The sequence below is a fragment of the Salvia miltiorrhiza genome, chromosome 2 (assembly GCF_028751815.1).
Source record: "Salvia miltiorrhiza cultivar Shanhuang (shh) chromosome 2, IMPLAD_Smil_shh, whole genome shotgun sequence".
Classification (NCBI taxonomy): Eukaryota; Viridiplantae; Streptophyta; class Magnoliopsida; order Lamiales; family Lamiaceae; genus Salvia; species Salvia miltiorrhiza.
Genome location: NC_080388.1, coordinates 35,449,548 through 35,465,990, shown reverse-complemented (window position 1 = coordinate 35,465,990; position 16,443 = coordinate 35,449,548). Strand labels below are relative to the sequence as shown.

General features: G+C 33.5%; 1 protein-coding gene and 1 long non-coding RNA gene across 2 annotated transcripts; one reads left to right on the top strand and one right to left on the bottom strand.

Moving 5' to 3' along the window:
- Positions 1 to 11,399: 11,399 nt before the first annotated feature.
- Positions 11,400 to 12,297, bottom strand: LOC131012183 (uncharacterized). The gene is made up of 2 exons (XR_009097225.1): positions 12,158 to 12,297; positions 11,400 to 12,070 (listed from the first exon to the last, which is right to left on the bottom strand). It is a non-coding gene; the product is annotated as an uncharacterized LOC131012183 (long non-coding RNA).
- Positions 11,555 to 14,472, top strand: LOC131012182 (gibberellin 2-beta-dioxygenase 1-like). Its single transcript, XM_057940094.1, has 3 exons — positions 11,555 to 12,055; positions 12,139 to 12,472; positions 14,157 to 14,472. Exons 1-3 carry the CDS (start codon positions 11,697 to 11,699, stop codon positions 14,403 to 14,405), a joined length of 942 nt encoding a protein of 313 aa, XP_057796077.1. The 5' UTR covers positions 11,555 to 11,696; the 3' UTR covers positions 14,406 to 14,472.
- The last annotated feature ends 1,971 nt before the right edge of the window (positions 14,473 to 16,443 follow it).

Below are 16,443 nucleotides of genomic sequence, written 5' to 3'. Positions count from 1 at the left end.
GCCAGTTAAGATAATTTCAAGAGAAACATGATTGATCCACAAAAAATTAACAAGGCAAAAGGAGATGAAAAACTTAGCTTGATATAGTAGCTTCATCTTGGGTTTCCAATTGATTATAGTTGGCAATATCTTTGTACAGAGTTCCCATCATTATCATTGCAGCCCCCAAAGACTTGGTGTCTCTTGAAACCAAGCTGCGTTGCATTCCCATATCCCACAGAGACTGCAAGAACCTCAGTGCACTCCATGTTATAAATGTAGTTAAGCACTTGCCCCGCACTTTTTTGGTTCTCAAGTATTGCCACGGATACTCCCTCCCCTCCCAAGCAACAATAATCGGCTCCACCTTTCGCAATCCAATCAATCCCAAAAGCTTTGTACCTGAGAGCCTTTGAATTTTAAAAAACTTCTTGATGCCCATCTTCTTCGAAGCCAATTCAATTTCTAGCGAAATATCAAGATCGGAGATCTCGAGTCCTTCATCGGCGGGCATGCTCGAAACCCTTTCTGCGTCAGAATAATCAGCGAAGGCGGCGTTACTTGCCAAAATTAATGGTAATGTGCTGAGAAACACAAAGAAATGCGAAGAGTTATCAGGATTTGCACGAAATTGCAAATAGATACATATTAATTTAAGAAAAATTTGGAGTTTTTCCCTTCTGCAGTGGCCGGAGAGTCATTACTGCTCGCCCAATCGGTGAATCGGCGACCGTGCCAATGAATAGCTCTTCGACTTGATACAAACATTTTTGGGGGAGATTGAGAGATCTTCCCTTCGAACCCCTCCTCCGAGACAACCCCTTCGAAATTGCTTCCTAGATTCTGGTGGAGAGCGTTGTCATCAAGATTAGGCCGGCGGCTTTCCTGGTTGAAAGCTGGAACTGAGGGATATTCGATCCGGCTGTGTGAGAGAGAGAGAGAGTAATGGTAGGAGCCTAAATTCTGCGTTGGGGACGGACGACGAGATTCGGTGGAGATTTAGCCCTCTCCCCGCCGTAAATCAAGAGTGGGGGCGAGACCCAACGGTGGCGCGCGGCGGCGTGCAGTTCTTGTTGGATTTGTATACTGAAAGCAAGAATGTTTTATGCTTGTATACAATGTTTCCTAAGTTCACTATTTTAATCTCCTATCTGATTGTGTTCATGATTGCATATGTATGTCCTTTGTCTCTATATAAGTAGATTATATAGAGACATGTTTAATCACGGGCACGATACTCATAATTCGGATATTATGAGCATGTTTGTGGCTGCTTGGGGGTATTCCTCCAGCTCGCAAGTCGCTAGTTATTGGAAGGCAGGAATCATCAATTTAATTTGGGCCATTTGGATGCAACGCAACCGTTGTATTTTTTAGGATGAAAAGTTTGAGGCTAAACGGATTTTACATTCGGTCAAGGTGGCTTTTCGCGAGATGGAGCAGAACTTTAGTCTTGGCTCGATGAATAACAATTGTGAGGATTTGATAATTCTTAGGCAGATCGGCATTAAAGGACGTGCGACTCTGCCGCCGGACTTTATTAATGTTTACTGGTGGCCTCCTCCCAATCAATGGATTAAAGTCAATACCAACGGCCCTCCGGGCAAGATTGCGGCTGGGGGTGTTTTTAGAGATAATCACAACTTGGTTAGAGGTTGCTTCCATGTCAAAGGTGGTTTGGGGTACGTTTTTGAAGCCGAATTATTGGCCGTCATCACTGCCATTCAAATCGCTTATCATCGTAATTGGTATTATCTTTGGGTGGAATCCGACTCCACTTATATTGTGAGTTTGCTTACGAATCGTTCGTTGATTGTTCCTTGGCGCTTCTTAGCCTCTTGGAGAAGGGTTATTGCTTTGTTGGAAAATTTTACATTCCACATTACTCATATTTACCGTGAAGGTAATAAGGCCGCGGATATCATGGCCTCTAATAATATGGAAAAAGGCTGGTGGCCGGCTGAAATTGAGGCTATTAAAGCCGCTGTTCGACTTGATATATCCACACACAGTCATCTAAGGATGATTCATTAATTTTTTCGATGTGTTAGCTATTTTGGTTTGGGGTTTTGGCTGGGGCTTCGGTCTGGCTTTTCTTCGGGTTTCTCAGCTCTCAGTTCGGCTGGGGGTGGGCTATTGAGCTTGGTTCAGCTACGTTGGATTCGGCATTTGGTTGAGGATGGCTGTCCTTTTATCAAACACTTTCTGGGCTGTTCTTCGTGGGTTTCCTTCTTCTGTTCTGTGTGGAGGTGGGGTGTTGGAGCAAGTTGGTTGGCTGCGATTTTTATCTTTAGAGTGCTGGGGAGATGGAATAAGGATGTTTTCTGCTTTCATTATGCTGGTTTTTTCATCAAGAAGTGGAGAAGTGATTGTAGTCTTTTCATCAAACACCTTCTATGCATTTCGTTGCAGAATTTTGTGGTGTTTAGCTGGAGGAGTTATGGGGTGTCTCTCCGATCCTTTTTCAGTTTTTGGGTGCGCTCAAAGCTGGGGCTGGGAAGGTCGGACCTCGTTGGGAGCTCGGCGATAATGAGTTTTCGTTATCGGCCTCGAGTTTTTGGAGCTAGCGAGATTTGGTCATTGAGGCGCTATGCTCTTCTCTATTTCTTTTTTTGGTTTTTGAGACTTTCGGTGGGTTTCTTTTACCGTCGGTTATTGATCGTGAAGATAATGAGGAGTGTGCCTGTTTCTTCTTTGTTTCATGTTTTGCACTTTTTTCCCTGCCTCAGAAAATCCCGGGTTTACTTGGGGACGATGGTTAGGCCGGAGCTCTTGAAGTACTCCTCATTTTCTGAGGTTTGTTCCCGTTCTCTGTTCCGATATATGAGTACTCTTTTTCCTCTCTTTTTGGGAGGTTTTAACGAGGCTCGGCCCTTAGTCTGCTTCCTGTGCTTTTAAGGGTTTAGGTTTCTTTCTCTTTTTAATAAAATTTTATTTTAATAATAACTTATGGTCCCAACTTGATGTTGAAATGATAATTACTATTCAATAAATTAGCAATAATTTAGTTAATGGTCCCAAAGTCATAAAGGTATGTAGTATAAGATCTAACTGGACATATTGCATCTGTTAGAAAAAAATTGTTAAGAGTGTGTCCTTTTTATTGAGGGAAATTTTATATTATTCCTTTTATTGTCCCATCAATCGAATTCTATATATTGAGTGTGTATCATTAAGAAGTTTATCATGGTCCAGTTATAGTAAGTAAAAGAATATTATCTCATCCATAATCATATCAATCATTAATGTTGTGGGGCATAGATTGTACAAATTTAAATTGTAGGAGTATTTGAAATTCGGTCGTCACTAACAGTTAAAAAAAAGTAAAGCATAAATGAAATTGATGTAGCTGCTTAATTAAGCTAATTTTAAAGAGTTTATTAGTTTCCATAATTCATAAAATATTTTAAAAATCTATAAAATGTAATGTTTTAAAATTTTATAAATTATCAAAGTATTTAAATAATTAAACTTGTAAACTAAAGAGAGAATTATAACAAGAGAAAAGAAATTATAGTTAATAAGAGAAAATAAAAGTTTATGCACATATTTTGATTTTTTTACAACAAATATATAAGTGTACAATTATTATCCATTATAGCCTTTTTTTAAGATTTATTCACTATAGCTTTTAGTAATAGAATTTTCATTCTCATATGATTCTAACGTAGGATCGTGAATTTATTTAATAAAGTGATGACCATTCCTTATTTTATAATTTAGAATGAATTTTTATTATATCTAATCCATATGTATATATATATATAGGGGAACGTTCCAATGAGAACTTATATATGTGGTGAGATCTTAAATTGATCTGTAAGTGTTGATTTAATGTATCTTATGATTAATATTTATTTTAAGGTGAAATGTTTTTATCTGGGTTCGATCCTGGAGGGAGCGAAAATTCTACTAATTTTTTTAATATCGTTATTCAACACTATATATTTACCTTATTAATTAGTCTCACGATCTCACAAAAAATAACAATCTCACCGGAACCTACCCCTATATGTAACAGCCCGGCTCTAAAGTTGACGGTTGTCCCCACAGACCAACACGAGTCTTTTCTAGCGTGTTTTGTCCTCACTCGCACGCTCCCCGAGAAACTTCCCAGGAGGTCACCATCCTGAAATTGCTCCAAGCCAAGCACGCTTAACCTTGGAGTTTCCTCCACATGAGCACCAGAAAAGAAGATGCATCTTGTTGATATGAGTAGCACTCATCAAATCATTTAAGCTCTCCTCGAATATGCAATCTCATACCTGCATATTCTCATAATCCCTCTCGTTCGGGTGTGTTCCGATTCATTCCTGCGCCCCTCCGCTTGGAAGTCTTAATCGGAGCCGCTCCTCGTCCGTGCCTCTTTTGCACCGGCGATCACTCCGCACTTCGTCCCTGGACGTCACAATATATTTGGGAGAGTTTTAAATAATAATAATTTCTAGTCCTTCGATCATTAAGATCTACGATGAATGTATTCTCATCACTGGATGAATGCATCATAGGGGTTTCAATTATACATGAAGTGATTTTTTTTTTCTTTTTTTAGTACATTAATTTCAACAACGTATGCATTATTCTCACATTCTCACGGAAAATGCAATTCTTATTAAAACCACGCCACATGCACACACATATAATATAATATAACATAATATAAGTAATTTGAGATATTTGTTTATGAATTTAATACAATTATTTAATTATTAATTAAATATAGGTTATATATAAAAAAGAAAAGGCAAGGAACCGAAAACCCTTGAAGGCACAAAGATGCAAACTAAGGGTCGATCTCGTTAAAACCTATATAGGAAAACCCTCGCGGGAAAACCCTATACAGGAAAAGAGTACTCGTCAACAAGGACTAACAAGAGAAAGCAAAGACAAGAGCGGAAAGCGGCTTCAGGAGCTCCGGCCTAACCATCGCCCCGAAGCCGCCGGGCTCAAAAAGAACAAAAACGGAAAAGGAAAAAATACGAAGAACAATTATTTAATTATGACATGAAGAATTTAAATAAATAAAAATAGAATATTATAAAAATATAGTATAAGATCACAAATTAAGAAAAAAAAAATCAATAATCTTATTATCAAATGATGATGATGATGATATTTAAAATTATTCTCGAAAAAAAAATATGATAATTAAAATTAATTTCAATGTAACATCCTAGACACATGGATGGTAATTAATGTCATGTGCGGTTTGTTTTTCCTTGGAAAACCACACACGCCAAAGCGCACGCCATATATGCCCTTTCTGTGACCTATCTTCAATATACAATTTATTTTACTAAAAAGGATAAACGTTTTATTTGACTTATTTTGTCAACTTTTACGTAATGATCTCATTCCGTTGCACTTAAATGTCAGGATGCATATTTTAATGGACAGTCATGTGGACTCTAATTTTTTGATTTAGTGCGTTTTAACTGATGATTAATTAATTCTAATGAAGAATTACCACACTCTAATTGAAACTAATATACTTTTAATTACATATTAATTAATATTTAAATATGATTGCGATCCACACTAGAATTTTGTTCTATTTTCTTGGAAAAATTAGTTGAGGATAGATTGTATCAGTTAGATCTCAACGAAAGATAACATGAAGTGCTAACATACGATGCTTTTTTTATGTCTTTTTTTTCTATATATTTATGAAAGTATAGCTACATTTTTTATTTCAGTGAAAAACATTTATGATAATGAATGAGCAAGATGGTGGGGGATGAGAAAATGGACCTCTCTAACATAAGGGTTATAGTGTCAATGTCAATCATGGTCACTAGCATATATTCTTTGATCCATGGTCAATTTATCATTAATTATTCTACACTAATTGCTACGCCGATGGTACATGAACCTAACAAACTGTATATATCATCTGAGTTGATGGGCTCTTAATTAGTACTATAATGTAACATTCCTTGTTCGAGATAAAAGTTAAAAGAAAATATTAGGTTAGGATATTTGAACAATCATATATTGTACGTAGCGGCCCATAAATGTGGCAAACTATTAATATTTTATATTAGTGACTTAGAAAGTGTAGATGCAATATGAAATAATCATGAGGATAATTCAGTGCAATTGGTGTATCCGTCTTAATTAAATATACTAGTAATTTTTATAATAATTAAAGTGAACTCTGGCAGATGGAATATAATTAGGATGAATTAATGTACGACATATTCATTCAGATGGATATATATGTACAAGAATGATCAAATAATCATATAGAATTAATTATATAGCTCCTAGTGTCGGCATCGAATTTCAAAGAGGAAAGCAACGTCTAAACAGCAACAATATTTTTTGTGGAAGAATAAAATAATGGTGATATATTTTAACTTTATCATAATTAATTGACTAGCTATAATTAATCTTCCTAAATGTAGGTATATGAACACGTCATGCCCATGCTGGAGAAAGACATCAATCTTTTGCATTGTTGGAGAGACATTCAGCTCTGTAACAGAATCATTAATGTGTTGTTTGAATTTTGGTTTTCAACCAAGAAATAAAGATTTAATTAATAATTTTGTATAATCTTATGGTTGAAAAGATATGGAGTACTATTTATATATGCCTGTATTGCCAATTCTCGTTTTAAATAGTCATCCAATCGTACATAAAATGATATCACGCGCTAGTACAAAACATACACGCACATTTATAATATTCGCAAATTCTTGGGTGCTGCCTCTATAATATTAGACTGAAGTTAGAGGAATTCCATCTTTTGGTTGTCATAAATCATTCATCTAAACCGATTTTTTGCCTAGTATTATAATATCATCTTATTGTAATAAATAAGCACTCTTTTCCTCTTACGAAATTTTTCCCATTAAATTTTATCTAAAAATATTTTAACAAGGCTCAGACCCTTATTTGCATCATTTCTGACTTCAAGAATTATTCAACTTTTTTCTTTTTATTTTCTAATAAAATTTTATTTATATATATAATATCATTACGTAAATCATATTTACATGATAATATGAGTGTCAGTCCTAACAAAAACAAGGCTACATACTAAACAATAAACTGGCTCTCTATCTACCATCACAAAGATGTAATGTAACACTCATATAAAAAAAATCTATTACTCCCTCTGTCCCGCGAATTTTGAGGCAATTCTTTTCGGTACGGAAATTAAGAAAATAGTATTTAATGTGTTAAGTGTGGTAGTTGAAAAAGTGAAAAGATGAATAAAGGAAAATTTTTTTGCTATATAAAAAAATGACTCAAGATTCGTAAGACGGCAGAAAAAGGAAAGTGACTCAAGATTCGTGAGGCGGATGGAGTAATATAAAAGAAGTAGCCTTCCACTTATAATATATTGGACTGAATCTTGTATACAACAATTCTGGACAGATCTTAAAATTAATTTGGGTTTACGTCTTAAAACTAATACATATAAAAACACATTAATTTTTGGACCCTGAACCTTCGTCCAATTAAGTTCGGGCGTGATGAAATAAAAGTATAGAAGCATGAAAGATGTAATTTCAATTCGGGTAAAGCAACGGTGTGGTTGATGTGGTAGTGTTGAAGTAGGCTAGCAATGCACACTCTCCAGTTAATCATAGGCCCCTCTGCTACACATGCATTTTGTTCAAGTGCATTGCATCTCAACTACATACAGATCTTCTTAATATTAATTTGGATACCCTGCCCACTAAAAGGGAAACCTACAAGTGCACACTTACTACGTTGTAGTTTGTACACATAAAATTTGCTAGATTGTATCCAAAGATTCCAAACTTCATAAAAATATCTTTTAAGTTTTAATCATATGAATTTTGACTGTCCCGTAAAAGAAAATACTCAATTACTATTCTCTCTCTCTCAATTTTGACTGTCCCGTTCTCTCTCTTTCTCTCTGAATATATATATATATATATATATAGGGATGTTAATCGGGCCAATCCGCTCGGTTTCGGGCCAATCCATTCGGTTTCGGGTTATTTTCGATTCGGGCTAGTCGGTTTTTTTTATTTTTCGGGCTAAAATTTTTCGACCCTAACCCTAACCCACTCGGTTTCGGGCTAGCCCGTTCGGGTCCGCAAGTTTGTGATTTTTTATATGTTTGATTTTTTTTTATAAATAATCATATTCTTGTAATAAAAATATGTCGTATTTTTTAAATCAAGATATTTTGCCTTATTTTAGATACAAAAATTAGTGTTATTTTAACGTAAGTTTACATAATATCTAACTTTAACTTCGTTTCCAATATAAATGGTATATAGATTTAATATAAATGACTATCTTTCTTTGACTTTTATATCATAGATGTTTGTTATTAACCGTTAGAAAAAATTAAAACATATTCTACACGCTTCAAAATATTATTATCGAATTAAAAAGTAAAGTATTAAAGTTTAAAAATCAATTATTAAGAAAATGTTCAGTTAATCGGGCCAACCCACTCAATTTTCGGGCCAACCCTATCGGGCTCGGGCTATTTTCGGTTCGGGCCAATCGGGCTAAAATTTTTTCGGGCTAAAAAATTTCAGCCCTAACCCACCTTTTTTATCGGTCTATTCGGGTCAAGCCGTTGGTTTCGGGCTTTTTTGACATCCCTATATATATATATATATATATATATATATATATATATACACACGGGGGCACTCCAATGAAACCCTTATTTTTCAATGAATAATATATACTCCATATACTAATGAACAAGACCGTATATACTGATGAATTAATAACGAAATTTAAAAAATTGGTAATGAATAAGACATGTACTGATGAACAAGACAATATATACTAATGAACAATGCAGTATATACTGATGAATAGGAAATTTAAAATATTTCGCTCCCTCCAGGATTCGAACCCTGAGGAAAAAGATTTGCCCTCTAGGTACAATATCAGCCATATGATTGACAAAATAAACATACGAGATCGTGTCTAAGATCTCACTAAAAAATAAAGGGTCTTATTGGAGCGCTCCCCATATATATATATATATATATATATATATATATATAGGGGGCCGCTCCAATGAAACCCCCTAATTTTAGTGAGATCTAGGGCACAATCTGGTGCGTTTATTTTGTCAATCCTATGACTGATATTGTATCTGGAGGGTGATTTTTTTTCGCAAGGTTCGAATCCTGGAATAAGCAGAATATTTTAAATTTTGTTATTCATAAGTATATACTGCATTGTTCATCAGTATATACGGCCCTGTTCATCAGCATATATGTCTTATTCATTACGAAATTTTTAAATTTTATTTTTCATCAGTATATACATATTGTTCATTAGATATACGTTTTGTTCATTAGTATTATATGTCTTATTCATTGTACTCATGTTGCACGAAAAATAGAGGGTCTCACTGGAGCGCGCCCCTATATATATATATATATATACATATATAGGGAAGGGTTGTAATGAGAGCACCTCTTAACAAAGAAATAAGAATTAAGTAAAATATATGAATTTTATGTAGAATACGTCTGAGTTCGCTGTATAAAGGTATGAATTGCGAAAAATAAATTTTTGCTACCTTTGGGATTTGAACTCAGGACCATGAATTCATCCAACAAGATGATGAATCAACTGTAGATCTTGATGATTTAATGGCTGAAAATGATTCTTATTTTATATTTTTAAAAGTGTTTTTATTTTAGCCCTCCCCCATATATATATATATATATATATATATATATATATATATATATATATGGGGAGGGATAAAATAAGTACACTTCTTAAAATATAAAATATAAACAATTTTCAGCTCTTAGATCATCAAGATCTATGGTTGATTTGTAACCCTGTTGGATGAATTCATACATATTATACATAAAATTCGTACATTGAAAAACGTTTTTATTTTTATTTTAAGAAGTGTTTTCACGGTAGCCCTTCCCTATATATATATATATCAAATTATCAATTTAGTAGCACTATATATGATTTACAATAGGTTGCTCTTGTTAAAATTTCAATAATCATGTAGTATAAAGGTTCACAAACTACACAGAAAAAGAGGTAAATTGCATTAGATTTTTTTTTTCAATTAGAATTACAAAAACGTATTTGAATATAATCAATTATTTAATCCTCAACACCAGACAACGGTGGAAAAACTACACCGCACGCAGACAAGAATACAACATCACTATACCGCACGCAGGCGAAAATATTACACTACCCTAAAATGAAAAAACATCACCGCACACAGGCAAAATTGAATCCAAGACCTCTTACAAAGAAGAGTGTTTGGATGTCTCAGTTTTGACGCTAAAGCAAGCAAGGCATCAATGGCAATTGCATTAGAAAAAATTAATCACAAATTCGAGGTTAATTTCATTTGAAAACAATGTTATGTTAAAAGTTCACTAAAGTCTAGAAATAACAATATTAATTATAAGATGTGGAAATACCATAACTAAAGATATTCAATATATAATTTACTATTAATATCATGGTATAAAAACCATGAAAATATAAACATATTTCGTTGTGGTATGAGCTTGCTGAAATTTTTGTTTTTTTAAAAAAATTGTATTTAGAAAATCTCTCCAATGCATCATTAAATCTGAATTTCCAAAAGGAATTCTTCATCCCACAAACTATATCTCACCTTTTAAGTATATAAGAGGGGTGTTTAAGCTCTTTAAATAACTTATAAATTTATTTAAAATGTTTGGCAAAATAAACTTTAAAAAAACTTATATAATCTGTAAAAAAAAATAAGGTTTAATTAAGAGCTTATAAGCTCCCAAAAAAATAAATTCATTTATTTCAATTTATTTTCTCATTATCTTATAAGCAACACTCATTTTACAAAAATAATTCAATTATGACTTTTTATTTTCTTCATATATTATTCTAATTTTATTTTTCTTTTGATTTTATCTTTCTAACTAAAAATTATCTCTTTAACTTATAAACTCAATTATTCAAATATTTTGATAATTTATAAGTTCTTAAAAAACTATATGCATCACATCTTATAAACTCTTGAAACATCTTATAAATTTCAATTACGCTTAATCAAACACCATTTAGTTTTGGCATTAATTCGTTCAAACTGCATTGGAGTATTATTCAAGCCTGCTCGGCATCAATCAAGCACAAATTATTTATTTATTTATTTGTGCCTCTCTTCACCGTAAACCGAGGAAACCCAAATTATTTATATGTTTTGATTGATGGTTGTTGCCAGTGGACGCAAGATTTTCCACATTGGCTTAGGGACATTGTACGTCTTGACATTAAGTAATAAAGTCGTACGTTTTCCCTCTCAAAAAAAAAACCCGGGAATTCAATTTTTTTTTTTATGAAATCCCCAACATATGGTACCTTTTGGGAGATTCTAAAATTTTGAAAATCTTATGAATCGTGCACATCCTTACCTAGTACACGTCCAATCAACCTAGGATAAAATCTTCGACTTTTTTTCATTATTGCTTTCCAAACCGCACGGTGGGAGTAAAAAACATACACTTGATAATAATTACATTCACTCATTTATGTACGCATCATTCCAATACCTATATACATATAAAATCTAATTCTAAGCTCATCAACCGATATCTCAGACGTAAATATTTTGCAGAAAGAGCATAGAAGAAGGTTGAAATTGCAGAAAATCCCTCCCCCCACAGCCCTCCTTAAATAGTGAGGCAGCTCATCCCACAACCACCAACACTCTTCTCTCTCTACAACTACAACCAATGGTGTTTCTCTCCAAACCGGCAATGGAACAGTTATTGCCGCTGATCGACCTCTCGGAACCCGACTCCCAGTCGCAGCTCGTCAAGGCCTGCGAGGAGGTCGGCTTCTTCAAGGTCATCAACCACGGCGTCCCCTTCCAATTCATGGCCGACTTGGAATCCGAAGCCATCAAATTCTTCTCCCTCCCCTTATCGGATAAGGAGAAAGCCGGCCCCCCGGACCCCTTCGGCTACGGACACAAGAACATCGGCTGCACCGGCGATGTCGGCTGGGTCGAATACCTCCTCTTTACCACCGACGCCGATTCAATCTACCACAAGTTCGCCTCCATTTTCGGCGAGGCTGCCGACAGATTCCGGTCCGTTTCAGAGTACTGTTATTTATACATATACACTTTATTAATTAATTAATTATAGGGAGGGAATATCTATATATATGCAGTTGCGTTTTGAATGAGTACTTATCGGCGGTGAAGAAGATGGCATGCCGGATTCTAGAGATGGTGGCGGAGGGGCTGAAGATTCAGCCGCGGGATGTGTTGAGCAAGCTGCTGATGGACGAGCAGAGCGACTCTGTTTTCCGGGTGAACCACTACCCGGCGCGGCCGGAGACTGAGGGTTTGATCGGATTCGGAGAGCACACGGATCCGCAGATAATATCGGTGCTGAGATCGAACAACACGTCGGGGCTGCAAATATCTTTGAAGGAAGGGGATTGGATTTCCATCCCGCCAGATCAATATTCCTTCTTCATTAATGTGGGTGACTCCTTGCAGGTACAACTACTTTCGCGCCGTCAATTCTCTCTCATAAATCAAAATTCACACAAATTAATGTTTACTTGCGTTTTCACGTGGGTAAGTAGTATGATTAGTTGGTGTGTGGTTGTCACTTTGCCACATTTTGCTGCTGATTACTCAATTGCATGTTTTCGCGTCTATTTATAGCTAATCATCATCCGTGCGTGGGCATGTTGGTCGATAACGTACTTTCTTGCATGTGTACTGTGTGTTTACTACACTCTTAATAATAAATCACTAAATTATGCCTTTTTGTATTCATAATACTAATAAATTACAACCCTGCTTCTTTTAACAATAACTATAAATAGATCGATTATTCAGTTCTTAGTTAGTTTCTACAATATTAACTTTGTTTTATACAATCTACTTTTGTGTGTGTATATAGATATAAAAATATATATGTAGTTAAATTTCATGGAGAATTATTTTCAAAAAAATGAAAAATAACAAACAAATCAATAAGTTTTACGAACAAACCAACACATATATTTATGAACAGATGTATTTAGTAAATATGGTGAAAATCTCGCCCTTCCAAGATTCGAATCCAGATCAAAATGTTTATTCATAAAAATTATTGACTTGTTCATCATTTTCTCATGCTTTTTCCATTCTCTAAATATTTAGCATTCTCTCTCTCTCTCTCTATATATATATATATATATATATGTGTGTGTGTGTGTGTGTGTGTGTGAGAGTTATACTAAGAATGCTATCTTTTATAAAAATAAGAATAATGTATAAATCAGTATTGTTGCATAAGCTGCTTATAATGACCGCACGACGGAATTCCATCAATTGATAAAATTTTAGCTCCCTCCAAGATTCAAATCTAAGTAAAAATTCGCCCCCTCTAAATAAATATCAGTCATATGATTTAAAAATCTAATGTATTCATTCTCAATTCTAATCATATTTGTCCATTATCATCTTATTTTCTCCATATATATATATATATCACCATATATATTGCATGTATTCAAAGCTATGTTAATATTATTGTATGTATAGTAAGTGTTCCCTCTAACATACTTTACTATCCAAATATCTATTTTATTATTCTCGTCAGGTAGATTTATTATAGCATATCTAGTAGTAGGAGGCGAGGGGGCTAAACTAAACAAAAGATAGAATATTCTTTTTTTTTTATTTTTTATAAAATCGTCAAATTATCAATATTTTGTGCGAAAGTTCCGGTCATCAAGTCGAATTGCATAAAATTGCGTTCTCAAAATTGCGAATTACTAGAACTTTAGAAAGCGCAGTCTCCAAAAAAATTACTCATAATAAAAAAAAAAATCTATGTCCGTCCCTAACTTGCAGTTGTCGTAGTATATATATATATATTACCATAGTAATATTTTGTATGCCTTGTTGCCATGATGTGAAAGTTTACTTGATTTGCCTAAGAATTGATTTTGGTTGGATGTGGGACAATGCTCCCATGACTTCTCCCTTCTTCCATACACGAAATCTTTCATTTAATCTATATTCTCTAAACACGATATTTGTAATTAAATGAATACATGAATCTTTTTAGATTCCTCAACCAGTAGTACAGGTCACTATCCAATATGCAATCTGACAAAATTGATTTATTTGTAAGTTACTAGCTACTTTTTATATGTAAAAATAAAAAATTTGATCTTGACGACAGGTGATGACTAACGGGAGGTTTAAGAGCGTCCGACACCGGGTAGTTGCCAACAGCCCAAAATCAAGGCTTTCAATGATTTATTTTGGAGGACCACCATTGAGTGAAAAGATAGCTCCATTGCCTTCATTAATGGAAGGTGAAGACAGCTTGTACAAGGAGTTTACATGGTTTGAATACAAAAAATCTGTTTACAATTCAAGGCTGGCTGATAATAGGTTGGGCCTTTTTGAGAAAATTGCAGCCTCATAATGTCACCTACTCCTTAAGTTTTCATTTTTAACATTTTTCAAATAAATATAATTAATTTTCTACTCAAGAATATTGAATCTGCTACCTTCACTTCAAACAAATAACAACACATTTTACCCGTTAAGGTATAATTAGTAGCAGCCCATCTCGTGATAAAAAATTGTGCATTTCAATATTATCTATGTTTTTTAGGTCATTCTATTCAGATCCGCATCTATGATTGCACAAATTGTAGATAGTTACAAAATTAGAAAAGCTATCACATTTCTAATATAATTATAATTATACTTATAATTAGAGCTCGCTCCAATTAGAGCTTGATCTAAAACTGTCATTAAACCATATATATAGGGTGAGTTTGTTTTGATGTATAAAGATTGTATAAGCTATATTTACCACTTTAATTATACCTCGTTTAAACGTAATAAAAAATTCGGTAGATGGTATAAAATTTTAGACAACACATTTTTCCTTAGACAATATATAATTAATACCTAAGGGTCGGACAGTGCTATAATTTTATATTACCTTATAATGAAGGATAAATATATTATCATACAAAATAAACAACATATAAAAAAATATGATCTCCACGTAAATAGTAATTTATATATCATATTATCATTCTATTTAAAGGGATAAAAAGTAAACATGCCCTTGACATAAATATGTGTATTGTTCTCAAACGCAAAACGATGACAACTCGTTCATGTTGGCAAACGTCTATGTGTATATATTTGCCAGTTATGATATCTCCATCTAAAAATCTAGGAAGTAGCTAGGTTTATTAGTGATAATGTTAAGTCGATAGTATAACTTTAATGTTAGTTCCTACCACCTTGCGACTAAAATTAATGCATGGATATGGGAAATCACATAGTACATCTTAGTGGGCGAGGGTCATGAAATTGACATGTACTTTAAAGTCCCACCAATCTAATATTATCGAAGTATTATTTGTTAAAGTCAATATTGAATCTTAATATTTTTATTGTACAATTAATTACTATTTTTAGAGTATGTCTTGAAGCTATACGTAGACTCTTCAAAAATAATTGTATATATTTAATTATTTTTCTCTTCATTTTTTGTCTTCTTATTATTAATTTATTGTTTGAATAATAGTTTTATGGAGTTTGGCCGCGTTTATATAAATGGAGTGCGATTTTATCATGATTCAAAGATAGTGGACAGTTTGTTCCAATTTTTTAGGAACATGATGTCTTTCAACATTCACCATGTTGACTAATTAACTAGCAGTTTTTAGACGCGGATTGCAGCATTATCAGAGGAGTTTGGATGTGGCAGTGGAGCTTATTCATTACAAAATATTCCTCTATAAAAGCTTCAAAATGACTCTCTCATGTGTATAATTTGAAAATTTTCACAACAATAACATTCATTGCACTTTATCGCCATTTTCATGCTGCAAACATGAAATGATTGCTTCAAGTCTTTGCTTAAACGATGGAGGTCTTAGGGAGCCAATATGTAATGGCACTGTACTAAATACGTCATTGGAGCGCAACAGGTTGTTTTATTCATTTATCCGTTGAGGTTATAGAACTGATTTTTATGTTGAAGTAACATTTTGGTTGTAGTCCGTAGATAAATGCTATAACCTTAGGCAACTAATATGTAAAGATTGATCACTATGAAATCTCAGTATTTTAATATATCTTGTTGTTAAATATAGTGAATTTTACCATGGGATTTTCACGGGTTGTATTTATATTACTTCTAAAAATATATCTTATGTGCAATTTACTTTTCGATGCATAATTACCCTAAATGTTATTAACATTTTTATTAATACTCCATCTGTCCTATTTGAAATATTTCATTTATTTTGGGTACGAGTATTGATGTATAAGTGGTTTGGGTATAAAGTGAGTTACTTATAATAAATTAGAAAGAAAAAATAACTTTTTTGAGATATTCTTGTCAAATCAAATAAGAAAATAAATATAAAGAATAATTATTTATGATATATTGTGTAATTTACGAGTTATATTAAAAGTGTTTTAAGTGTCTTAAC